The sequence below is a fragment of the Triticum aestivum genome, chromosome 2B (genome assembly GCF_018294505.1).
Source record: "Triticum aestivum cultivar Chinese Spring chromosome 2B, IWGSC CS RefSeq v2.1, whole genome shotgun sequence".
In the NCBI taxonomy this organism is placed as follows: domain Eukaryota; kingdom Viridiplantae; phylum Streptophyta; class Magnoliopsida; order Poales; family Poaceae; genus Triticum; species Triticum aestivum.
The window spans coordinates 142,423,951-142,449,575 of NC_057798.1; the positions used below are offsets into that span (position 1 = coordinate 142,423,951).

The 25,625-nt window shown below is 47.4% G+C and overlaps 1 protein-coding gene and 1 pseudogene across 1 annotated transcript; both read right to left on the reverse strand.

Annotated features, from left to right (window-relative positions):
- Positions 1 to 4,941: 4,941 nt before the first annotated feature.
- On the reverse strand, positions 4,942 to 6,359 carry LOC123039116 (uncharacterized). Its single transcript, XM_044462402.1, has 2 exons — positions 5,694 to 6,359; positions 4,942 to 5,361 (listed from the first exon to the last, which is right to left on the reverse strand). The coding sequence occupies exons 1-2, from the start codon at positions 6,357 to 6,359 to the stop codon at positions 4,942 to 4,944; spliced, it is 1,086 nt and encodes a 361-aa protein (XP_044318337.1).
- A 5,201-nt stretch (positions 6,360 to 11,560) lies between these two features.
- Positions 11,561 to 25,346, reverse strand: LOC123039117 (uncharacterized; annotated as a pseudogene).
- Between the last annotated feature and the right edge of the window lie 279 nt (positions 25,347 to 25,625).

Genomic DNA, 25,625 nt, shown 5'->3' on the forward strand with positions numbered 1-25,625 from the left:
TGTGCATTAAATCATTGCATGCAAGTATTAAGAGAAAATGGACCAATGCATGTAATTTATGCATGCATGCATTGCAATTAATGCATTGGTAAACACACTTTTTTGAGAAAAACAAGAGCATTAATTGGGTGCTTTTGCAAACTACAAAAAGTATTCCACCACTCATCATCTACCTTGGTTGGTGAGATTTTTGAATTGAGCCTTATAAACCGGAAAGGAGGAAGTATGTGTCATGCATGACAATAAATAAAGTCATCTATGATACTAACATATGATACTATGCATTAGGGAGGTAGTATCATACACCAGTATCATATGCATGATACTAACTTATGATACTACCCATTACAACCAGCCTCAAGGCTTCCAAGAAAACTATGGCCGTCAAGACCCCGAAATCCGAGCCAAGGTCGTTGGAGTTGGCGTAGCCGCCGAGCAGGACGACGGTGGCCCAGGTGAAGGCCAGCGTGCCCAAGGCGTCGCCAAGCCTCTCCATCAGCGCCACGAAGCGAATGAAAAGATTCAGCCCCATCTCCGGTGCCGCGGCGGCCTTGCCGGCCGGAGGATCCGCCGGCATCTGCACGCCGTGCTCGGCGACGTTCGCCATGCTGTGCTATTACAGCAGCAGCAGCGAACAACACTCGACAGCTGCTTTGGTGGCGAGTCCAGTTCGTTCGGGGTTTTCTTGTATAAATATACCGCACACATCCTGTTTCTCTTCTGTGATTCTGTGAAAGAATAGAAAAGGACTCGACGGCAGACCATTTTCTTGGAGGGTATCTCAGAAAGAGTAAAGGCCAACCGAAGACCACAAAGTGTTTCCATCGAGACCCGCGAGCCGCATGAGAGTGAGACGCACAGCCACTCGAGGACGGTCGTCTTCCAAGTCGTCGCGGGAAGTGGAAAGCCAGTACGCGGTGCTTGCCGACAGACGAACGGTCGACATGACGAAGCCAGACATTGCTCAAACTTCGGCCATGAGGTCGTTGCCGGACGTATGCGTGGAGGAGAAAAAGATTCGCCTCCCCTCTGCAGTCTGCAGTCTGCACGCTCCTCCGACCTCGAAGGGCCAAAAATTATAAACCTACAGATTGCAATCTACGGAGGGACGTGTCTCCGCTCAGTCACTCCGTGATACTAATCCTCCCCACCTAGCCGATACATCTATCTTCATTCTTTTCAGTCCGCACATTTAAAATGGCTGCATATCTAGTTCCAGATTAGCTAAAAATCGTTCAAATGTTCAAACGCAGCAGTTCACACTTGAATATTACAATCCAATAAAGTATTTAAATTATAGTAGTTCAAACTTGAATTTAACTAACACATATGTACTAGTTGTCCTCTTTAACCGCTCATAGATGCTCCGTCAAAATCTTTTATTCAGTTGCTCGATACCGAATTTGTTGATGCATTTGGACAAACTCATCAAATATGGCCGGATTGTACTCTAGAAGTTCGATAGGCTCAACCATGTTCTCAAATTCAAGAGTTGCGACAACATCCTCACCCTCATCCTTCACGATTATGTTGTGCATAATCACACAACATGTCATCACCTCTCAGAAGGTCTCCAGATCCATTGTTTAGCATGTCCACGAACAACAACAAAACGGGCCTGCAAAACTCCAAATGCCCTTTCAACATTTTTTCTAGTTGTTTCTTGTCTTTGGGCAAAGTGAGACTTTTTTGACCAACTGACTCAGAGATGGTCTTGACAAAGATAGCCCACAGAGGATAGATACCGTCGATCAGATAGTAGCCCATGTTGTAGTCACGCCAATTGATAGTATAGTGACAAGGAGAAGCTTTCCCTTCAGTCTGCCTAGTAAACAATGGTGATCGTTGCAGCACATTGATGTCATTGTGAGACCGGAGCATGCCAAAGAAAGCGTGCCAAACCCAAAGAACTTGTGATGCAACTGTCTCAAGAATGATGGTGAGCTTTTTAACATGACCCTGATATTACCCTTGTAGAGCTTTGAGCTGCTCTTCCATCTCCAATGTATATAGTCAAGAGATCCGAGCAAACCTGACCACCCTCTTACTTTAAACATTGCCATCAATTTAACATTCCCCTTTAATTGTAGCTCATCAATTTACAGGGTATACACAACTAAAATTGGCCCTTCAATTTTTTATGTGGTTTCAGAGGATGACTTTCCTATGTGGCAAGGCTGTTAATTAGAAGCTATTGTCGGATTTATGTGTATCTTGTCACTTGGATTGGCCATTACTCGTTAGTATGTTGTGACGTGCAGTCGTACCTTCTTAATAAACTCTCAAGCATTTACATTCTTTTCTTATGAAGACAGTATGCACTGCTTTTCATCTTCTCTAGGCAATCCATGTGTTATACGATCTGTTTCATCAGTATTGTTTTTGTTTGGGAATGTCCATAAGCATCATTGGAAGGCAGTTAGACAATACATTTATCAGGATATGTATATGTTTATTCTTTGTTCTAAAACACATTTCTACTTTGCGGCTGTGCATATCATCTACAACAAGGAAACAGGGCAGAGCCGTGTGTTTGGGTTCATCACGATGAGTACTGTTGAGCAGGCTATGGAGATATTCCATGGCAGTGTGAGTGTATTTGATACATGACAACTTGATGGGGCTATTTTCCTATAATTTTTTGAACTTAGTTGAGCTAGATTTCTCATGGGATGAATGGAATGATAATGAGCACCTCCCAGGATGCAACACTGCATTTGCATACCTTTCTTGTGGGATGTGGCGTTGGTTTATCATTCTTAGTTAGTTTGGATATAGTACATGGCAGTGCCCTTTTTGCTTCCTGTTTGGGGAACACCAATATCTGGAGCTAGCCTAGTCGGCCTCTTGATTCTAAATTTCTAATACCTTACTTTTACTTTACTTGCTTATTCATTCACATGGTATTTACATGAATGCCCTTTGATGCAATCTGTTTCTTGTAGTTGTTACTTACTACTTCCTCCGTTCCAAAATAAGTGTCTCAACTTTGTACTAGCTCTAGTACAAATTTGTACTAAGTTCAAGACACTTATTTTGAGACGGAGGGAGTAGTTACTACCCGAGTTCACCACCCGACTTGCCTTCAATGTGGATATTTCAGACTAGCCACAATGCATAGTAATATACACTAACATACACATATTCCTAGACTATGTTACTATCTTCATAGTGGGTTGTAACATAAATGTGGTAACATGCAAAGCTTCATTTATTAGGTTATAGAATCATATTACATTGGGACATGTGATGTTACAGTAACTAGCTAAGTTACTGTAACTACCTCTCTCCTCATTAACTCATTGCCACATAAACAAATTTGCTGAGTTGGACTCGATGTTACTGCTGAAATTACTCCTACTGTGGCTAGTCTCAGGAGCTCGATGGCAGGCTTATGACTGTGAACAAGGCAGGTGCTTCTAGAACTACCCGGGCCGAAGACAGACGTTTTCCCTGCTGGTCCAGAAAATCTATGTGGGCAAGCGCGCGCAGGTTTTGAATGGACGGCATTAAAATGGGCCGCGTGGGCTTACGCGTGCGCAGAGGGGCCCAAACGGCTCGGCACATACGGCTCCTCCCCTGTTCGGCCTTACCCCTAAAAAAAACCTTCAAAAAAAAAAGGAAAAAGAAAGACGCATAACTGTACGGGGCTTCCTCCTCCTCGCCGATTTTTCTTCGAAGCGGGGGCCGGCAGCGACGGCGACGGCGATGGCGATGAGCCGGACGCGGCGCGCCTCCGGCTCTCCGGCAGGGCTACGAATTGCTCGGCGGTGTGGAGTCCCAGCTTTGAACCCCTTTTAATTCGGCAGGTGCACTCGCCCTCTCGCCTCCGGTTAATGATCCCCTTTTTTGTCTCCGATTGATCTCCGGCCTGAGGCTTTGTGCTGCCGGAGATCCGGGCTCTGACGACCCTGGAAGTCGCCTGGCGCTAACACTTCTCAAATCGGGCTATGCATTGTAGACTGTTCAGTTCGTCAGTTGGTGGTTCTATGAGATGGGTACTCTGTAGTGTTCAGTTAATGGCCAATTTCTGATCTAGGAAGCAGAAATTTTCTGGTTTCGAGTAAACCACAAATGTTAGAATGCTATACTACGTTGTGCGTTCTTAGTTTAAAATCGTTTATGCTAAGACCCCTGGCATCCATGACTAAGGCCTTGTTTGGTTGTAGTGGAACTAATCCACCTAGGGATTAGGTTGATCCCTTCTTGCCACCCAATCCCTGCATACCGATCCCCTCTCTGTAGATCTCGTTTGGTTCTCCTAGACCCAGGATCAGCAATGGAGATGAGCAACTGCAGCGCCTTGGCAACTCAAGGGGAAGAGAGGGAGCAGCCTCGCCACGCGTGGATCCGTTCCACGGATCAGAGGCGATTCTTTTGCACCCCGTGGATTGGAGGAGATCGACACGGTTTGGGCCGGGAATTTCCCAACCATGGCCCAAACCAAACACATCAACTGAGATCCATGGGGAATAGCTCCCCTTCGGAATGAACCACGTGGATCGGGCTGTGATCCCGGACGATCCATGTGGATTGCATCCTAACCAAACAAGGACTAAAGTGGATGATTCTTAGTCTTTTATAGAAGATCAGTGCCAGTTAATGACTGTTTAGGATCTGGACTGAAGTCGTTGCCTCGTGAGTAATCAATCACCACACCATTTACTAGTGCAAAACAACACCCATTATAACGCCTAAAATTCAAAATACTATACCATGAGTTGGTGTTGAAGCCTCACACCCTGACAATGCACAACTACCATGACATTTCATAGTTAATCACAAATCAGATTCATCATCTTTCATATGTCCAGCAGCCATTATTTAAGTTGCGCTCATCTTGGCATACCACAATGGTGAGCAAATGGGAAGTCCCAGTATACACCAGTAGTGCAATGTCTTTTAAATACATGTTCAGGTGACACTGATGATGCCTCATAACTACTCATGGCCCATCAATTCTTTTGCTCTAGCCACAAGCACGGATAGAGGTATGTTGTGCTCCATGATTCCTGCATCACCCAAGAAGAATCTGTAGTTTTCAGCCCTTGAAGGTGTACGCTCTACCCTTACCAGTGCTTCCATCATCTGGCATTCGTTGAAACAGTTAACGTAGACTGGATTGCATTCCATCATGTATATGGCATGTTGAACTACGACCCTCCTGATTCCTAGACAATGAGCACTGGGTACCATATTTGAGTTAAGTGCACTCACAAGCCTCTTTATAAAACTGTCCTTTATCTGATTATGCTCTAGCCCTCGCACAAAGTCTTCTGGAATGACATTACATATTTGTGAACTAAGGCCAACAAGGACCTCTAGTTCTCTCCCTTCCGCATTCATTATTCCTTCTAGTACCTGTAGTGGAATAAAGCAATAAACCATGATTAAACTTCAGTAATGGTGGCCATTCACTTATTTGTGTTTCGTATAGCCGGAGTTATTCTTTCAAGTCGCAGTATCAAAATTACTCAAGTGCATGATGTAAACTTAAAAATGCTATGAACACTAGCGGACACATGTGGTGTGTTCATGCAAGAAAAAGAACTCCAAAATTTAAAGAAAAAAGGTGTATGCCAATTTTCCACTACAATATGTGGAAATGAAGGGTTGTAGGAACATGTGTTAATATTAAGTTACAATATTTAACCTCTTATATCACACTTCTGCCTTAATTTGGTAGGGCTCACCTCTCGCAAAATGTAGGAGACTTCGTCCAGGTCCGAGTTGCCAAGCTCTGGCCGAGCATGCGCAAACATACTCCGCAACAGGCTTGATGCTATGTACCTGTACTTATCACCATGGATCATAACTGTGAGTTCCTTTATGAACACATACCCTGGTTCTGCTAACATAAGCAAACAGTTATTGACACTCTCCATTGCCAGTAGTGCTAGTGCTTGCCCAGCGATCATTCGTAGCAACTGATCCGAATCTGTACTTGAGCGTGCACTTTCACTGAGAAATGCATCCATCAGCCTGCTAATGATCATTGGGATGTGTCCGATCTCCTTCACATTTCCCTCCATAGCGAGGTTTCTAACGAGTTCTGCTGTGAGCTCCTTAAGTTCTTGGCTGCTCCCAATGTTATCCAATATTTCTGCAAGGTTGCTCAAAAGGAAGGGATGTGCTATCATCTTCTGACGCAAAGTTACACCAAGTTTCATTTTAGTACTTGCAAGTCTTGTTAGCAGCTTCAATGATGAACGTTTCAACGTTTGGTGTGTCTCATCAATACTTGTCATGTCAGTTCTGTTGCTTGTGAACTCTACAATCTTTGAGATGAGACCACTTCCTCTGCTGATTTCTATACAGTTCTCCAGATCAAAGCTAGCAAGCTTTTCAAGAATCAACATTCCCTGTACAGGGAGGAGATCCTGTTCGGTCGATGGCTCCTCCTCTGGAACAGACCAATGTTTTGTAAGCCTTCTCCAACATCTGAGTAAATGGGTGGTTTGTTCATCCATGCTAGTTGGCTCCTCTCTCGGAATCAAACAGTATAGTGCCATCTGTTTCAACCATTTAAGCACTGGGAAAGTCTGCTCATTCCTGCCAACTTGCTGAATCAGGTTATCTTGTTTTGGCTCAGGGCTACCAATGCCCAAAAGAGGATCCTTTATATTCTCTCCATGAACAGTGTCCAAAAGTGAGGCTATGAGCTTCATCGCCCCGGGGATAGGGACAACTAGAAGGTAATCAGCGAGCTCGGCCGTGACCTTCGCGGCAGATGATCTAATATCCTTGTCCACTTCACTTGTCCTGCCCAACATGTTGATCAAGCAGGTCACTGTCTTCGTGTAAGTGGTGAGTTCGGATATGGCTTGAGCCTTTAGGGGCTCCTTTTTCAGAAAGCTGTGTAGCATCTTAAGCCCATGGAGTTGCATCTTGGCTGAGTCTGACTTTAAAGAATCCATTGCAAATATGATGAGATTGGTCTTCTCTTGGGCAAGTATAGCACGCTCCATGCATCTGTCGAAAGCATATGCGTAGTACAAATTGACATATTCCACTCCTGGGAGACCTCTAAATCCAGCGCGACGGATCAGGGATCTTCGTAGGATGAATGAGAAGATCTCAAGGATGCCGGCAATAGTATAGAGTATTCCTTGGCCAAGCACTATCACATAAAATATTTGGAGAGATGACACAAGGTTTTTCTTGTCCTCGTGTTTATCATCACCATAGTAGTCTCGTGGTATAAATTTAAGGCGCCACATTGCCAGCCCAATGCGTAGTACTGCTGCTGGGATCTGGAGGTTGCCAAATGACATTATCGTTAGAGCAATTGCGTGTAGTGTGATAATATCAAGTCTAAAGCTTCCAGGAAAATTCATCACCGACATCACTGTCGCAGCAAACATGCACAAGTTCGGAATAACTACTCGATGACAAAATGCTATTTTGCTGCCAAAAGCCCACTCTGCTAGCTTGATGGTACTTGGGAACCGCAGCCTGCTGATTGTGAGTAGAAGCACTACGACAAGTACTACCAAGTATACTGTGAAGTTGGCAGTTGAGCTGAGTCTTTGAATGTTGACATCTTCATGGGCCCTATGCAGTACAGAGGGACAAAGCAGCATGATTGTAACCACTGGACCCCATAATGATATGGTGGGGCATAGCAGATCGCAAATGCGTGGGATGGCAGCTTCTGGACATAGAATTGCGCCAATAGCAAGTATTACCACTGACAATATGTGTATTACTCCAAATTTGACCCATAACTCATCAAGGGACATCAGAACATTGAAGAAGGATATGAGCAAGATCAGCCCATTCCAACCAAGATACCTGAAAGCACCTCTTGTGCGGAAGAACAATTGGTAATCCACCCTGTTGTTGTAGCTGAACATCCTGAAGTACACACATGTATGGTATAGTTAGACAAAAAGTCAACATACAATCAACAAAGTGGAGGCACATACTTGTATCTAAATCAGAGTGACAATTGTGAAATTTGGGACCCTGGAGAACTTATTCTGACAAGATTTTGCTACAGCTCTAGATTTCTGCTTTCCAATGTGATAAGCTGGAAAGATAGTTTTCTAAGGTATTCCAGATTACACTTTACAATATATTTTTATTTTAGATGGTTTGATCGGCTTGCCAAGGATAAAATCCACCTGATTTTAAGGCTTGCAAGCAATTCTGGCCGGGCCCTTTCGACAATGAGAAATGATCTCTCTCTTTCTGGTAAAACACTTGCTTTATTACATAATAATAACGTTGGGCATGTCGCCCGTTTGAAACTCACCGATAGCCGCTGGAACATCACTCTCCACTCTGCCCCCACCGGCCAGCCGACCGCACCCATAAACGGAAGACGTGAATAGAACCAAACTGTTTTTTTGTGTGGGCCGAACTAAATTGGACATATATGATGTACTGCCTCCGTCGAACTAAAACAGCGTCACTTATTCCAGACGGAGGGAGTCGTTAAAAGACATCCATTGTAGTTTTGAAATAAAAATCAATCCTAAATCAATATGTCACAGAATTAGGTATGTATGTTCGACCGTGCAAATCATAAGAATGCATGATCTTCGGATATATCCATTCAAAATCTGTAACCTATAGCAACCCCGTCATTGTGCCAAAATACACAAATTAATGTATATTCCTGTTCTAGCTTATTCTTGACTTTTGCACTTTGGCTTAAAAGTCAAAAACACTTATTTATGAGCTTCTGGCCTTGACTTTTGACGTATGACTCATAAATAGGTGCTTTTTTGCCCACAAATAGGTGCTTTTTTTGGCTTGTAGAAGTCAAGAATAAGCCCAACCAAACATCTTCTAGCTATGAGGGATGGCTGGGCAAGTGTGATTTCTTCTTCTATCGATCCGATATGGCCAGGCCGCACACTGATAGTGAGAGAAATCGATTGAGGGTGACTATTAATTTGACGAGTAAAGAAGTAGAATATACCACCCTCATGATTGTAAAGTTATATTTTAAACTCAATCGATCTCTATTGAAAGTTGTCAACTTTTTTAAAGGGTGTATTGAAGCAAACCTGAGTAGGATAAGCTCTTTTGTACTTCTTCCATCCTCATTTAGGCCCCTCTCGGATTTTGGGTCAAATTGTGACCTTAAATTTAATTAACAAAACATTAGATTATATGCCACAAAATTTATATTATTATATTTGTATTCAAAAGAAGTTTCCAATAATACTGTTTTTGTATCATATAACTTATATCAAAAGAAAAATTGCGCACAAATCTTCATGTGAAATCAAATGGCGTAAGAGTTTGTTTCTTTTGAAAGAAAGTCACGCGGGTGTTCTTTAAAAGGTCCAGGAGTCAGTTAATTCTCATCTAGATGAGATTTGGCAAATCAGTTTTCTTCTATTCAATATCTTCTACTCCCTCCGTTTCAAAATAGATGACCCAACTTTGTACTAACTTTGTACTAAAGTTAGTACAAAGTTGAGTCATCTATTTTAGTACGGAGGGAGTATGAGTCTGGCACATATTTTGCTTCACTTGCTAAAATTTGATAAGCGGTACTACTATAAAGTTATAAGTTATATATTGACCGAAAGGTAATAATGGAATTGTTTATTTTGCAGCATATAGCAGTTTCGTTCGTACCTCAAGGCTTCTAGGAAAATTATGGCCGTCGAGACCCCGAAATCACTGTCGAGGTCACTGGAGTAGCCGCCGAGTAGGACAACGGTGGCCCAGGTGAAGGCCAGCGTGCCCAAGGCATTGCCAAGCCTCTCGATCAGCACAACGAAGCGAACGAAGCGATTAAGCCCCATCTCCGGCGCGGTGGCGGCCTTGTTAGCTGGGGGATCCACCGGCATCTGTACGCGGTGCTCGGCGACGTTCGCCATTACAGCAGGAGCGAAACGAACACTGCCACACACGCACGGGTCGTCGACTCGACTCCAGTGAGCCCGCAATCTACAGCTGCTTGGTGCCTTGTTGGTGAATCCGGTGTTCTCGGGATTCTCCCCTAAAGTATATCCGCAGACATCCTGTATATATACATCTCCAGTTAACCGAATGCTATCTGGAAGAAACAAAAGATAAACCAAGGCCAGCCGGCCGCAAAGCTAGCGTTTTCACCGTCCAGACTAGCGAGAGCATAGCTGCGCAGGTCCCTGTCCAAGAGTGTTGTGTTCAGCCAGAACACTCGACCTGCACGCACGTAAACAAACGGCAGATCGAGCCTGCATGAGACAAGAAAACTCGAGGAATTCTCGATTGAGACCACGCGCGGACGTAACAAGCACAGCCTGAGCCTAGTCGAGGGACGACGGTCGTCATGCAACTAGTCATTGTAGAAAGCGACCTAGTCCATGTCCCAGAGAGTTCGCATGAGACCCTACGTAACGCTGCTCGTAGTGGGTAGTATCATAAGTTAGTATCATGCATATGATAGTAGTATAGGGTACTACCTCCCTGATGCATAGTATCATAGAGTAGTATCTTAGATTGTCTTATTTACTGTCATGCAAGACACATAGTAGTACAATATTTATTATAATACGGTATCATGATGTGATACTCGACTCTCTCTTTCTTCATTTAATTCTATGTCACCTCATCAAAATTATCTACTCCCTCCGTTTCTAAATATAGGTCTTTCTAGATATTTCAACAAGGCAACTATATACGGAGCAAAATGAGTGAATCTACACTCTAAAATACTATGTTTATATACGTCCGGATGCGATGGTCCAGTTGAAATCTCTAAAAAAAACATATATTTAGGAATGGAGAGAGTAGTTAGCATGCATGATACTAGCTATTATACTACCATTACGGGGAGCCTAAGCCGATCTAGGCCGTGCAGCTTTGTAAATGTTTCTCACTTGACGGTGATACCATGCATGGTACCAACAACAAAAACTAGTTCAAATGATTAGGATTTCTTTTACCTAAATGCATGCTACCAATTGTGATCTAGCAAGTATAATTTCGGTATTTCTGGTGGCCGAATAAACCCCAAATTTTACTATGTTACTATATATGTTGTCGCTCCTATTTCAAATCATTTATGCTAAGGCTCCTCTCCATCCATGATCAAATTGCATGGTTCTTTGAAGGATGAACTTAGTGAGCTCTAGACTGAAGTGGGTGCCTCATGGATTGATAGATGTCGTGAGTACTTGATAACCACACCATTCACTGGTGCCGAACAACACCACCCCGTTTTAACTCTTAAAATTTAAGCCTCACACCCTGACGATTCACAACTACCATGACATTTCATATTACATCGCAAAGCAGATTCATCAACATTCATATATCCATCTTCTTAGAAAACTAATACAGCCACTGTTTAAGTTACCATCATCATGACAGTACAATGTATGACTTATCAACACAAATCAACTGCTTAATATCAACTGTAAACTCATAAATTCGTGGAATCTCCATCTTGGATGCAATGAATAACTCTCTATACTATGGTGAGCAAATTGAGCGTGCCTTCAATTCCCAGTATAGACCATTCGCAAAAACAAAAACAAAAAAGTCCTAGTATAGACCAGTAGTGCAATATCTCCTAAATGCATGTTCAAGTGACACTGATGCTCTCTTGAAGCTACTCACGGTCCATCAGTTCTTTCGCTCTAGCCACAAGTGTGGATAGAGGTATGCTGTGCTCCATGAGTCCTGCGTCACCCGAGAAGAACCTGTAGTTTTCAGCCCTTGAAGGTGTATGCTCTACCATCAGCAGTGCTTCCATCATCCGATTGTTCTTGAAACAGCTAGTGTAGACCGGAATGAATTCCATCATGTATATGGCATGTTCAACTATCACCCTCCTGATGCCAGGACAATGAGCAGTGGGTGACATATTTGAGTTAAGTGCATAGACAAGTCTATTTATAAACCTTTCCTTATTCTGACTATGCTCAAGCTCTCGCACAAAGTCTTCAGGAATGGCATTACATATTTGTGAACTAAGGCCAACAAGGATCTCTAGTTCCGCACCTTCTGCATCTATTATTCCATCCATCACCTGTAGTGAAATAAATATGTTGGGTGAGCCATGATTAAACTTTAGTGATATCTGCACCTTTTTGGTTACAGTCGTTTTGGTTAAGTGGTAATCTATGTTAAGTGGTAGTATCTGCAATTTAAACCATCACTAGTTTAAATTTGAAAGGGCTCACCTCTTGCAAAATGTAGGAGACTTCTTTCAGGTTTGAGTTGTGAAACTCACTTTGATCATACACACACATACACCGCAACAGGCTTGATGCTACATACTTGTACCTGTTATCATGGATCATAACTGCGAGTTCCTTGATGAAGACATAACCTGGTTCTGCTAACATTACAAGACAATTGTTGGCACTCCCAATTGCCAATAGTGCAAGTGCTTGCCCAGCGATCATTCGTAGCAACTGGTCTGAATCTGTACTTGAGGGTGCACCTTGGCTGAGAAATGCATGCATCAACCTGCTTGTTGTCTGGCCTTTTGGTTGATCTCACTTCTCCAGCAAAGCTACAGGGGAAGGGGGGGGGGGGGGGGAGAAAAGATGAGAGATTTCTGGAAGAACCTCAACCATCGATCCATTCCTCCTCACAGTATATACACCTTCCATTTACATTTTGACCCTTCACACTTCCCTGTTTTGCAACTCACACCCTACAACACTCCTGTAACTCACACCCTACAACACTCCCCCTCAAGATGGGGCGAAAACGTCTAAGAGCCCCCATCTTGTCACACAATTTTGAGAATGATACAACACTCACACCCTTTGTTAATGCATCAGCAAGTTGATCCCCACTTTTAACAAAGCCTACTTCAAGTACTCCCTCGTCAAGTTTCTCCTTAATAAAACGCCTATCAATTTCGATATGTTTTGTTCTATCATGGTGAACCGGATTGTTTATGATGTTAATTGCGGCCTGATTATCACAATGAAGTTTAAGTGGTCCTCCTTTGAACAACCGAAGTTCAGTTAACAATAATCGAAGCCACAACAACTCACATAGGCCCGCAGCCATGGATCGCAATTCTGCTTCTGCTGTGGACCTGGCGACAACACTTTGCTTCTTACTCCTCCAACTGACTACATTTCCTCCCACAAAGATGCAATAACCTGAAGTGGATCTCCTATCATCCAGGCACCCAGCCCAATCAGCGTCTGTGTATCCCTCAACTTCTAGATGACCATGATATGAAAGAAGAATTCCTTTTCCAGGACACCCTTTGAGGTATCTCAAAATTCTATTTACTGCATCTAGATGACTTGATCGAGGATCATGCATATATCTACTCACCAGACTAACTGCATATGCAATGTCTGGTCTAGTGTGGGATAGATAAATTAAACGCCCTACAAGTCTCTGATATCTCCCCCTATCAACAGGTTCTCCTGAATTTGCTGTAATACGAAGGTTCATTTCAATTGGTGTGGCAGCAGGTTTACTTTCAAGCATCCCAGTTTCAGTGAGAAGATCAAGCACATATTTTCTTTGAGAGAGATAGATACCTTCAGCCCCATAAGCTACTTCGATTCCCAAGAAGAAGTGAAGAAACCCGAGGTCTTTGACCTCAAATGACTTTGCCAACATCTTCTTCACATTCCTTATCTCCTCATCATCATTACCTGTAATCACAATGTCATCAACATATACCACCAATATGACAGTTTTGTTTTGGTGATGCTTAAAGAAAAGGCTGCGGTCGGCATTACTCTGTTTAAAGCCCAAGGAGCAGACTTCTTTGCAAAATCTTCCAAACCAAGCCCTTGGTGACTGTTTAAGTCCATAAAGTGATTTCTTCAATCTGCACACTTTACCCTCTGTCTCAGGCCCATTGAACCCTGGTGGAATCTCCATATAAACTTCTTCCTGTAGATCTCCATGAAGGAATGCATTCTTCACATCTAGTTGGAACAACTTCCACTTGTTATTCGCTGCCACCGAGATTAAAGCTCTAATGGTGTTCATCTTTGCAACCGGGGCGAAGGTTTCATCATAGTCCATCCCATACGTTTGGCTATAACCTTTCGCCACAAGTCTTGCCTTGTATCTCTCCACTTTCCCTTCTGGTGTATGTTTTATGGTGAACACCCATTTGCATCCTACTAACTTCTTGTTATTGGGAAGTGGTGTAACTACCCATGTATTATTCTTGTCGAGAGCAGCCATCTCCTCCAGCATAGCTGCCCTCCACTTTGGGTTTAGTTTTGCCTCCTGCCAATCCCGTGGCAAAGGTTCTGCAGCATCCAGTGCTGTGATAGAAGACTTGTAAGAAGGACCGATAGTATCATACGAGACATAGTTGGAGACCATATAAGGATCCAATCTAGAGGGCAATTTTCTGGCATTAGACCGTGGCTGCTTTCTGTGAGCTATCAGAACATCAAGGTCATGATATTGAGAAGAGATGTTACCACTGTCCGAGGAAGATCTGGTGTCATTTGTTTGACCTTGCGTATCATCCTGGTGGTCAGCCTCCTGCTCTTGCTCCCGGTGTTGTCCATAAGCCTCTGGTTCGAGTTCCAGCACTTGCATTTGCTCCTCTGTGGTACGTTGTCTTCGTGTATACACCTGAATCTCCCTTTCCTCATTTGGTCTTGGCCACCGGAGTGCTTCATTCGATGTATCATACGGCTCCCCCTGTCTTTGTTCTTGTCTTGTTTCTGCTGGAATTACCCCAATTATCATCTTTCCTGATGTTTCATCATCTTCTTCTTCCTTATCTTCCTCTTTCTCACAATTCACACTAGAAGTTTCATTAGTAAACAAATCAGGGAACACATCGGTTAAATCTGTTGGCTCACCGTAAAATGGTTCTTGCTCTCTAAATACCACATCCATACTCACAAACATTCTCCTCTCAGATGGACACCAACATCTATAACCCTTCTGTGTACCGGAATAGCCTACAAATACACACTTTAATGCCTTTGGATCTAGTTTGGCAACCGATGGTCTATAATCCTTCACAAAACAAACACAACCAAAGACCTTAGGAGGAACTACATATTTTGTTTCACCTGTAAGACACTCTATTGGTGTTTTATAACCAAGTAACCTGGATGGCATTCTATTCATTAAGTAGGCAGCTGTCATTACGGCCTCACCCCACAAAAACTTAGGAACATTCATAGATGTCATTATGCAACGAGTGATCTCTAGAAGATGTCTATTCTTCCTCTCTGCCAAACCATTCTGCTCCGAAGTACCTGGACAAGTTGTCTGATGAATAATCCCAAAACTTGAAAAGTACTCATCAAATTCCTTGTTCACATACTCCGTGCCATTGTCAGTGCGAAATATTTTCATACATGCATTATATTGTGTTCTGATCATATTGTGGAAATCAACAAAGCATTCGAACACATCATTCTTGTTCCTCAACACATAAACCCAAGTGACTCTAGTACAACAGTCAATAAAGGTAACAAACGACCGATAACCATTTAAAGATGAAACACCACTAGGACCCCACACATCAGAATGTATAACTTGAAGTGGTGTGTCACTTCTATTATCAGATGATGTGTAAGAGCTACATGTCTGTTTGTCATATTGACAAGCATCACATACTAGACACCCCTTGCTAACTTTCTTATAGAGATCAGGATAAAGTTGACCGAGAGTGACAAAAGACATATGTCCTAGCCTGCGGTGGTGGAGAAGAAATTATTCAAGTGGTGAAAGAGGTATAGCAGCTGCTACTACCGTAGGAGACATATTATTATCCAGATAATACAACCCATCATGCATGCTCCCTGTCCCAAGTCTTCTTCCAGTCCCAAGTTCCTGAAACAAGCACCATGATGGAAAGAAGATGGCAACACAATTTAGCTCTTTTGTAATGCAACTGATGGATAGTAAATTTATTGGGAATGAAGGAACATGCAAAACAGAGGACAAAGATATATCATTACTGCACACAATTGTTCCTGATGCCATAATGGTTTGGGAGGAGCCATCAGCTAATTTAATGCTTTGCCTTTGTATCTCAGGAGTATAATCAATAAAGCTTTTGTAGGAGCCAGCCATATGTCTAGATGCACCTGAATCTAATAGCCATGGTGCATTGATGGATTTATATTTCATAGTGCGAGAGTTGTTACCACCGAAATTTGCAGAGGCCGTAGAGGCAGATGTTGCAGGTGCTTCAGCGGTTGACTTGTCACCTAAATGTAGCTCCTTGAATTGACACCACTTCTCCCAATCCTCAGCAGTCATGTGAACTCTCATGGTTTGAGTGGTATTTTCAGAGATCACAGATGTGTTCGCTCTACCAGTAGGGCGTGTTCCTCGCCCGCGGCCACCTCGTCCTTCAAACCCACGACCACGGCCTCTTCCCCGCCAGTCCTGCCCTCTTCCTCTACCTGCTCCCATTAATTCAGGGCATGAAGACCTCAAATGTCCTGGTTCTCAAAGCATTTCCTTTCCACTATGTTTGATACCGGCTTTTGATAATTTCCACCCTCTGTTGCATAGAGTGCTGATCGCCGATGCATGATGCCTTGTGTCACGGAACTGGCTGCCTCTAATTTCAACCTAGTTTCCTCACTGATAATAGCTGAGATTGCCTGCTCGAGTGTAGGCAGCTTTCCACTACCATAGAGTGCAGCCCTCCTGTTTTCAAACTTAGGATGAAGTCCATTTAGGAAGTCCCTTACACGTCTCCTTTCTGTCCATTTGTTAAATTTCTCAATACACTTGCCACACTCCATCTCAACTGGGTCAAAATAGTCAATGTCACTCCACAATCTCTTCAACTCAGACACATACTCCACAACTGATTTATCACCGTGACTCAACCCTTGCAACTCCCTCTGAATTCTACAAGCAAGCATCTCATTGCCGACTCCAGAATATGTGCCTTTCAGCAGCCGCCAAATTTCTGATGCTTCCTTAATCCTTTCCACTTGTTTAGCAATTTTAGGTGAAACTGAACTCAACAGCCATGCTCTCACTAATGCGTTGGTCATCTTCCACTTTTGACCTTCCTTAGAGTTCTCATCTGCTGGTTTTTCAATTGCCCCAAGAATATAGCCCTCTAGCCTTCTTGACACAAGAATAGTCTCCGCATGCTCTGCCCAACTTGCATAGGTTTCAGATCCTTCTAACTTCACCAGGGGCATCTGCAATGGATGGATATCTTCCTTGACCTCTGCCTCTAACTTTTTTTTAGAACGAAGACGCTAGAAGCGTCCGACTTTAAATTAATAAAGCCCGAAAGGCATCCAGGTTTAACGGTTACACACTAACAGGTTCAGCAACACACCCCTCAGGGCAGCAAAAGCAAGGTTCATCGCTACATGATAACCATCACGGACCAGCAAGAGCAATGACCTAAACGACTAAACACCGCGGAAGGCTCCAAAAGCATCATCAACTCGTCATGTTTTGTCTTGCCCTCGTCTGAATTGACTTGATACGCTCCATGGCTTCTGTCATGCGCTCAGCATCGCGCTCCTTCCCCAGCGGTGTCCACATCTGCAAAAATAGGTGGCATTTGAAGATCATGTCTGCAGGGTGGTTAGGAAATTTCTTTTCAATCGTAATTTTGTTTCGCGTCGTCCAAAGTGCCCATAGTAACGCCCCTACGCAACGCCAGGCGATTCTGCTAGAGGTCCCTTTAGTGGATTTTAGAATCGAGACCAATTGTGTCCCCGAACCGGGGTTCCAGTCTGTGTGGAAGGCCTCCCGAACTGCACTCCACACAAACCTGGCCAGGTGGCACCGGAAGAAAACATGATTCGCGTCTTCCCCTTGCCCACAGATCACGCATGAGCCTTCGGTCGGACCGTTCCATTTAGCTATGTTGTCCGAAGTAGGCAGCCTATTCCTAAGCATTTGCCACATAAAGATCTTGATCTTCAAGGGCAGGCCTGCCTTCCACAGACCCTTTGCTATGTCAAGCACTGGCCCTCCAGTTAGCTTGTTATATAAGGACTTCACTGTAAATTTCCCGGACGCTGTCAAACTCCACTTGACAGTGTCAGCCCCCGCCCGAAGGCGATGGGAGCCTAATTGCTGGGTCAGCCCGTCCCAAGAAATGCGCTCTTCGTTTGTTAGGGTCCTCATAAAGTGGATCGCCGGCGGGTCTACATGTAACGCCTCCCCAACTAGGATGTTAGTATCTGTGGCGATCCTGAATAAGGAGGGATGGCTTTGCCAAAGGGGGAAATCACCCAGCCAATGATCAAGCCAAAACCGAGTGGATAGTCCGTTGTTGGTCTGGAAATTGGCCCCTAAATCGAAAGCAGGCCGCACCGCTTGGATCCCTCTCCAAAACACGGATCTGTTGGCCGAGGCTGTGAATGGGTTCCCATGCGGGAAGTACTTGGCTTTAAGCAACTTTGCCCAGAGCCCCGACTCATCTTGGGCCAGCCGCCACCACCATTTGGCTAGAAGGGCAACATTCATAAGTTTGGAATTTAGGATTCCCAATCCCCCAAATTTCTTAGGCCTACAAACCGCCGCCCACTTGACGAGGTGGTACTTCCTTTTGATGCCAGTTCCTTCCCAAAAGAACCTGGATCTAGGAGTGTCTAGCTTGGCGTGTACCCCATCGGCAAGCAAGAACATCCCCATAGTGAAGAGGGGAAGGGAAGAGAGACTCGAGTTTGTGAGAATGAGCCTTGCAGCGGAGGACATGAAACGCCCTCGCCACGGGCTTACCCTATTGGCCACTTTCCCGTACAGGGGTTCCCATTCTAGGATCGAAAGTTTGCGGTTGGAGATTGGAAGCCCTAGGTACTTAATTGGGAAGCTCCCTAGCTTGCAATTAAGGAGGTTTGCGGTACGTAAGCTTTGCTGGTCGTCCATCCCCATGGTTATGACCTCGCTCTTGTTAAAGTTGATTTTGAGTCCGGAGAGGAGCTCGAAGGCTAGTAGCAAAAGTTTAGTCGAAGCAATACTGTGATCATCTGGCTTAAACAACAACAGGGTGTCGTCTGCGTATTGTAAGTGAGTCACTCCACCCGGGATGAGGTGTGAGACTAGCCCCTTGATGTGACCGGCCTCCCTGGCCTTGGTCAGCATGGCTGCCATGGCATCAGCCACAAAATTAAAGACAAGTGGGGATATGGGATCGCCCTGTCTAAGCCCTTTACTGTTACGGAAATATTTCCCCATCTCGCCATTGACAATGACCGAGGTGTTGCCACTCGAGATCAGACTCATGATCCGGTGAACAAACCCTGCCTCAAAACCCTTTTTGAGGAAGACCTCACGAATAAACTCCCAGTTTACGCGGTCATAAGCTTTTTCGAAATCTAACTTAATGATAACACCCTGCTCCTGTGATCGTTTTAACTCGTGGACAATCTCCGTAAGAGCAATGGGCCCTTCCAGGATGTTCCTACCCTTAAGGAAAGCAGTTTGGCTCGAACTAATGACTTGTTGGGCGACCGTCGCTAGCCTAGAAGCATAAGCTTTGGCGCACAATTTAAAAGGTACATTGATGAGCGTAATCGGCCGAAACTGTTTGATAGATTCTGCCCCTTTGACCTTGGGGGTTAGGCAGATGGCCCCGTAATTTAGACGAGACAGGTCGACCGTACCTAGGGCGAAGCCGTTTATGATCGCTTGGAATAAGTCCCTAAGCAGCGGCCAAAAGCGCTTGAAAAACTCCACCGGCCAGCCGTCAGGCCCTGGGGCCGTGTCGTTCTTCATACCCGCAAGCGCGCAATCAATCTCCTGGGCCGAAAAGGACACCATAAGGGCGTCGTTTTCCTGCTGCGAGACTCGTTCGTGCATGCCCCAGAAGTCTGCCCTAAGACTTAGGTTTTTCACCTCAGCTGTTCCCAACAGCTCAACGAAGAAGTTATAGATGTATTTCGCTATTTCGTTCTGAGATATCAGCGTCCCACGTTCTGATTGGAGCCTAAGGATAGTGCTCTTCCGTTTGCGGCCGTTAGCGTAAGCGTGAAAGTATCCTGTGTTTGCATCACCTTTCACTACCCACTTGACACCACCCCTATGGCGCCAATATTCCTCCTCCGCCCTGAGAATAGCCAGGACCTGATGTTCAAGAGAGTATCTTAGCTCCCATTCATCACCAGAGAAGGTTCTAATATCCGCCTGCGAGTCGAGGAGGGCTATATCTGCCGTAATGCGCTCCCTCTCCCTTTTGGACTCGCTACCATGGTTAGCCCCCCAGCCCCTAAGGAAAGCACGCAAAGCCGTAGCCGCTGAGGACCAGAACTCAACTGGTCCTCGTTGACGCCCTAACTGGTTGCCGATCTGGGACCAGCAATTTGTGACTAGCTGGCTGAAACCCTCATGTTCGAGCCAAGCTGTCTCAAAGAAGAATCTATGGCTTCGGCGCACGTTGTCCTCCCCTGAGGACAGAATCAATGGGACATGATCAGATCCTATGCGCGTTTCCGCCACTAAAGTACAGAGAGGAAACAGCGCCTCCCAGTCGCTAGAGCAAAAAACACGGTCAAGGACACATCTGATTGGCTCGCGTTGCTTGTTAGTCCAAGTGTATCTGGCCCCAGTACGCGTGATCTCCCGAAGGGCAGCGGACGCAATGGCATTATTGAACATGGACACCCTAGCCCAGTCAATATTGTTGTTGCTTTTGTCCGCCCCCGAGCGGATCAAGTTGAAATCACCTCCTACCACCACTGGTAGGTTGGACGATTGTTTGGCCCCCACCATAGCTGTGATTTCATCTAAGAAAATAGTGGACCTCGCGTGATCCGCCGGCCCATAAACACTCGCGATCACCCAAGAAGCTTGGGAGACCCGGTGACGGACAGTGGCAGCTATATAGAACATGCCGCCCTCCCACGATATAAACTCGCACACATCCTTGTTGCAACCCATCAGTTGACCCCCAGAGAGGCCGACGGACGGAATCCAGAACCAATCAAAGCGCTGGAGCGGATCGTACGCCAAAAGGTCTCTAAAGGAGAAGTCGGCCTTAATTGTCTCCTGGAGCGCCACAAAGTCAATGTGTTCTTTGGACATGTACTCGCGGAGCTGCGTGCGACGCCCCCCGTGCCCGCATCCGCGGATATTCTAGAAGAAATAACGCATTAGATAATCCTGTTACGCAAGCGGACTCCACGGGAGGAGACCGCCTTGGCCACACGCTTCCTAGCCGGCTTTCGACTGGAAGAAGGTAAGACTTAGGCCGCCTCGGCCTCAGCTCCCTCAATGGGCATGGCGACAGCATCAACCCCTACTGATGCTGCGTCCGTGGCTTCGACCGCCTGAGCAGCCGCACACCTGGCGGCTGCTTCCGCGAGGGTGGCCTGGGCCTCTTCGCGCGCACGCACTAAAGAAATCAAATCCAGAGACGAGGAGTCTAGCGCTACGCCACTATCATGCAGAATCTCGGCGAGATGCTCATCAGAGAAAGCATTCCGAATCTTAAAGGAGGGGAGAAGGTTACCTGTCGTGTCCATGTTCTTGTCAGTAGCACGAAGCTTTGCACTTTCCAGAGAGGTCATGTCTCCGAGCTTGGCCTTGGCGCGAGCGCTAGGAGCCCGAGACGACACCGGAGTTGCCCTAGTACGCTTGGCCTTGACTGCCGGCCCTGACGCCACCAGAGCCGCGCCCAAATCGCCTCCCAGCGCCGAAACCGACCCCGCAACCTCCGAGACCACCGTCTTGCTCCCCGCCTTCCTCCCCACAGTCTTCTTGGCCTGTCGGCCAGAGCCACTCGACAGGCGCCTGTCCGAGGCCGGAGTTGGGTCCGAGTCCATGAGGACGCAGTCCAGCCCCGAGCCCTCCCCCCCCTCGGGGTGGGGAGCCCGGCATGGCCCCGTTCACCCTTGCCACAAGAGGGAGAGGCGCACCCGGAGCTGTCAGGCTGGAGCCGAGGACCTCGAAAGACGGATCCAGAGAGCGGGCGAGGGGGGGGGGGGGGAAGGCTGACAGCCGTGTCTTGAGTCGCGAGCACACCCAGTTTTTCCCATGTTTCAGTGTCGATAGAAGTGTCTTGGATGCTTTCTTCGGGGTCGTCCGCCATCTCGCCCATCACCACATCTTGGCCCCCACCTTCGCGCCGGAGCCGGCTGCCTCCTTCTGAGACGCCCCCGTCCCAGGTTTGGGCGCCCCAATGGCAGCTGCCTTGGGGGTGTTACCCGCGGAAGGCCCTTGCTTGCTAGGGTCGCCCTTTCCCTGCTGGCTGTCTGGCGCGGGAGCGGATGGGCCCGCCCCCGAGGCTCCACCACCATCACCCAACCTTCTCGGCATCCGTTCTAGCTCCACCTTGATCTGATACCCTTCGTGATTAAACCAGACCTCCACCGTGCCATTCAGCTTGGCCGGCGACTTGCAAGCCAATTTCATCCTCACTGGACCCAACTTAATGAGGGAAAGTTCATCAACCAGAATCGGTCTGCCCAGCATCTTAAAGGCCTCCTTGATGCGCTCAATCTTGCGATGCTTCTCAGGAATCCCATGGAGCCGCACCCAAGCTTCTGGCATCACCATTGGTGGAAGCACCTCATGGACCACATCCCGCACCCTAGCAGTGATGTCGTTAATGGAGAGGAAGAGTTTGCCACTGGTCCGGGCCATGTGAAGAAGGTCCGCGGAGGGAAACACCACCATGAAATCATCTTCTCCTACTTGCGTGACTTGCCATTCCCAGTCCCCCGTGACCATGTGTTTGAGCTCCTGTATGAGAACCCGCAGGTTAAGGCGGCCTGGCTCCACGGAGAGGATTGCCGCGTTTCCCACCGAGGGGAGCCGAGGGCCCTCCAGCTCTTCCTCCTCTTCAAACTGCAAACAGAAGAAACCCTCCCCTGAAATTGCACTGCCCATAATCTGCATACTAGGCTGCCGACCCCTCGTTGGGCAATGAGCGGAAGCATGTCCCTCCTCCTTGCAGAGCACGCACAAAGGCTGGAATTTGCATTTGGACTGGAAATGGCCAAGTCTCCCGCACTTGAAACATTCCACTTCCATAGCCTCCGACACGTCCTCCACCGGAATGGGCTCGCCCACGGGGCCCTTCGCGCCAGGGGGGAGGGACACAGCCAAGGGGTCGGACGACGCCCGGGCCTTCTTGGCCAGCGGATCTCCGTGGCCACCACCAAATCTGGGGAGATCCGCGGGCTTGCGTTCCAGCTCCCGACGCCGAGCCATCTCCTTCTTCTTCTTTCTTCTTTCCTGTTGTTGGATCCACCATGGGGGAGGGGGACCCCACTCCCCCTCGCGCCCCTCCGGCTCATAGCTCCTCTCAGATCTGCCACCATTTCTTGCTCGCTGCTCCTTCTTCGCCTTTTCCCGCAACTCACGCTCCCGGCGCCGCTCCCCATCTGAGATTGGGGGCTCCATAGGCCTCTTCTCCGCACGCCGCCCATTCATCACCGCCGCCGCAAAAGAAATGGAGAGAGGGGGAGGTGGGGAAATGGGATGAATGGATCTGGCACGGCGAGCCCAGCGCCGCACCTCCGATCTAGATGCGGGAAACCCTAGCGAGGGGTCAAGGCAGCCGCAGCGCACCCATAAATAGGAACCGGGGTTGGGCCAAGGCCGAGGCAGGCCCGCCATGGGCTGGACGGAACCCACCGGCCCACTGATCGCCAGGCCTCCCTTCCCTCGGGACTCGCTGTCTCCTCCGGAGCGCGGGCCTACACCGCCTGCCGAACTTGACTCCTGGGCCGGCCCACGACCCCGCTGGCCCACCTCAGCCCCGGGACCATCGCTGCCAACCCTAGGCCTCGGAGACGCCGCGCCACCCTCCGCAGCCTGCGGCGCCGCCGCCGCCTCCTCCTCCGCCGCCCGGCCGGCCCCCACCGACGACGTAAGGCACGGCCACTCCACCTCCGAGTCCACCGGAGCGAGAAGCGTCGCCGCCGTCCTAGCACGGATGTCCCTCGCGGCATCCCCAGAGGACGGCGAGCCCCTGCCCGCCGACGTGGAGGGTCGCCAAGCTCTGACCTCGACCGCGTGCGATCCCCGGCCTCCCGGAGCGAAGCGGCGACGCGCTCCCGCGACTCCAGGCCCCGACGTTTGCGCACAGGCCACAAAGTCGCCGAGTGACGGCCTCGCCGGCGCCAGGAACCCCTCCCTAGTCGCCGGATCCAAGTCCTCCTCGTCCTCCGACTCGTCCGCAGCCAGCGCCCAAAACCGACCGCCCACCGGAGCCAGCACCGCGCCAGCCCTCACGGTCTGCCCCGTCCCCGCCGGAGAGGGCCATGCGCCGCGCCTGACCACCTCCCAGCCCCCTGAGGCCGAGGCCGGAGGCGACCGAGGCGGGGAGCCCAGTCCGTCGCCTTGGGAAGCGCCCAACGGTCCGCTCATTTCAAAAAAAGACCACGCGAGTCCATGATCTATCTTTAATTAGTTGTTGATCCTGCCTCTAACTTCGAACTCTCTCCTTGCTTCCCAATAGTCTCAAACAGCAATCTGTACTTCTCGTCCATGGCTCTCAACACCGCTGCAAGCTCCCCTGCCGTGACACCTGTTGGAGCACCATCAGCCATCCTGGCACACCTCTCCTTGGTATATTGCTCTGTTCTTCTTTCCACTCACAGCAGAAACAACCCACAAACAGATTCAGATTCAGGCAACACACCCTTAATCTGTCACTTTGGATCCCCTCTGCCGCTGCTTCAGATTTCAAGCAGCCACACTTCCGCCTCCTGCTGCTACACCCAGCTCTCCCAGCCTGCAGCTCCTGCACGCGCCACAAAGAGGGGCCTCACTCCCAGGTCGCACCACCACTGGCTTCAACTCCGAGCGGCTGCGCCGCCCCACACTCCTGGCGGCAGCCTCCTCTTCTCCCTGCTCCAGTTCACCACCAGCAGCCGATTCAACACCGGCGAGGGTCAAACAGCGCCTCCACCTCCTGCTCTGACACCATGTTGTCTGGCCTTTTGGTTGATCTCACTTCTCCAGCAAAGCTACAGGGGAAGGGGGGAGAAAAGATGAGAGATTTCTGGAAGAACCTCAACCATCGATCCATTCCTCCTCACAGTATATACACCTTCCATTTACATTTTGACCCTTCACTCTTCCCTGTTTTGCAACTCACACCCTACAACACTGCTTATGATCATTGGGATGTGCCCGATCTCCTCCTTTATGTTTCCTTCCATGGCAAGGTTTCTAATAAGTTCAGCCGTGAGCTCTCTAAGTTCTTGGCTGCTCCCACGATCATCCAAGATCTCTGCAAGATTGTTCAAAAGGAAGGGATGTTCTGTAATCTTCTAACGCAAAGTTACACCAAATTTCCCTTTAGTACTTGCAAGTGTTTTCAACAGCTTCAGTGATGAACTTTTCAACAGTGTCTTCTGTGTCTCGCTAATATTTGTCATGTCAACTCTGTTGCTTGTGAATTCTATAACCTTTGAGATGAGGCCAGTTGCTCTGCTGATTTCTATACAGTTCTCTAGATCAAAGCTAGCAAGCTTGTCAAAAATTAACATGCCCTGTACAGGGAGGAGATCCTGGTCGGTCAATGGTACCTCCTCCGGAACTGACCAACATTTTGTAATTTGCTTCCAGAATCTGAGTACACGATAATTTTTTTCATCCAAATTAGTTGGTTCCTCCCTTGGAATCAAGCAATATATAGCCATCTGTTTCAACCATCTAAGTATCGGGGAGATCTGTTTATCTCCGTCCACTTGCTGAATCAGGGCATTTGGGCTGCCAATGTCCAAAAGTGGATGCTTTATGTTCTGCCAGGGAACATTGTCCAGGAG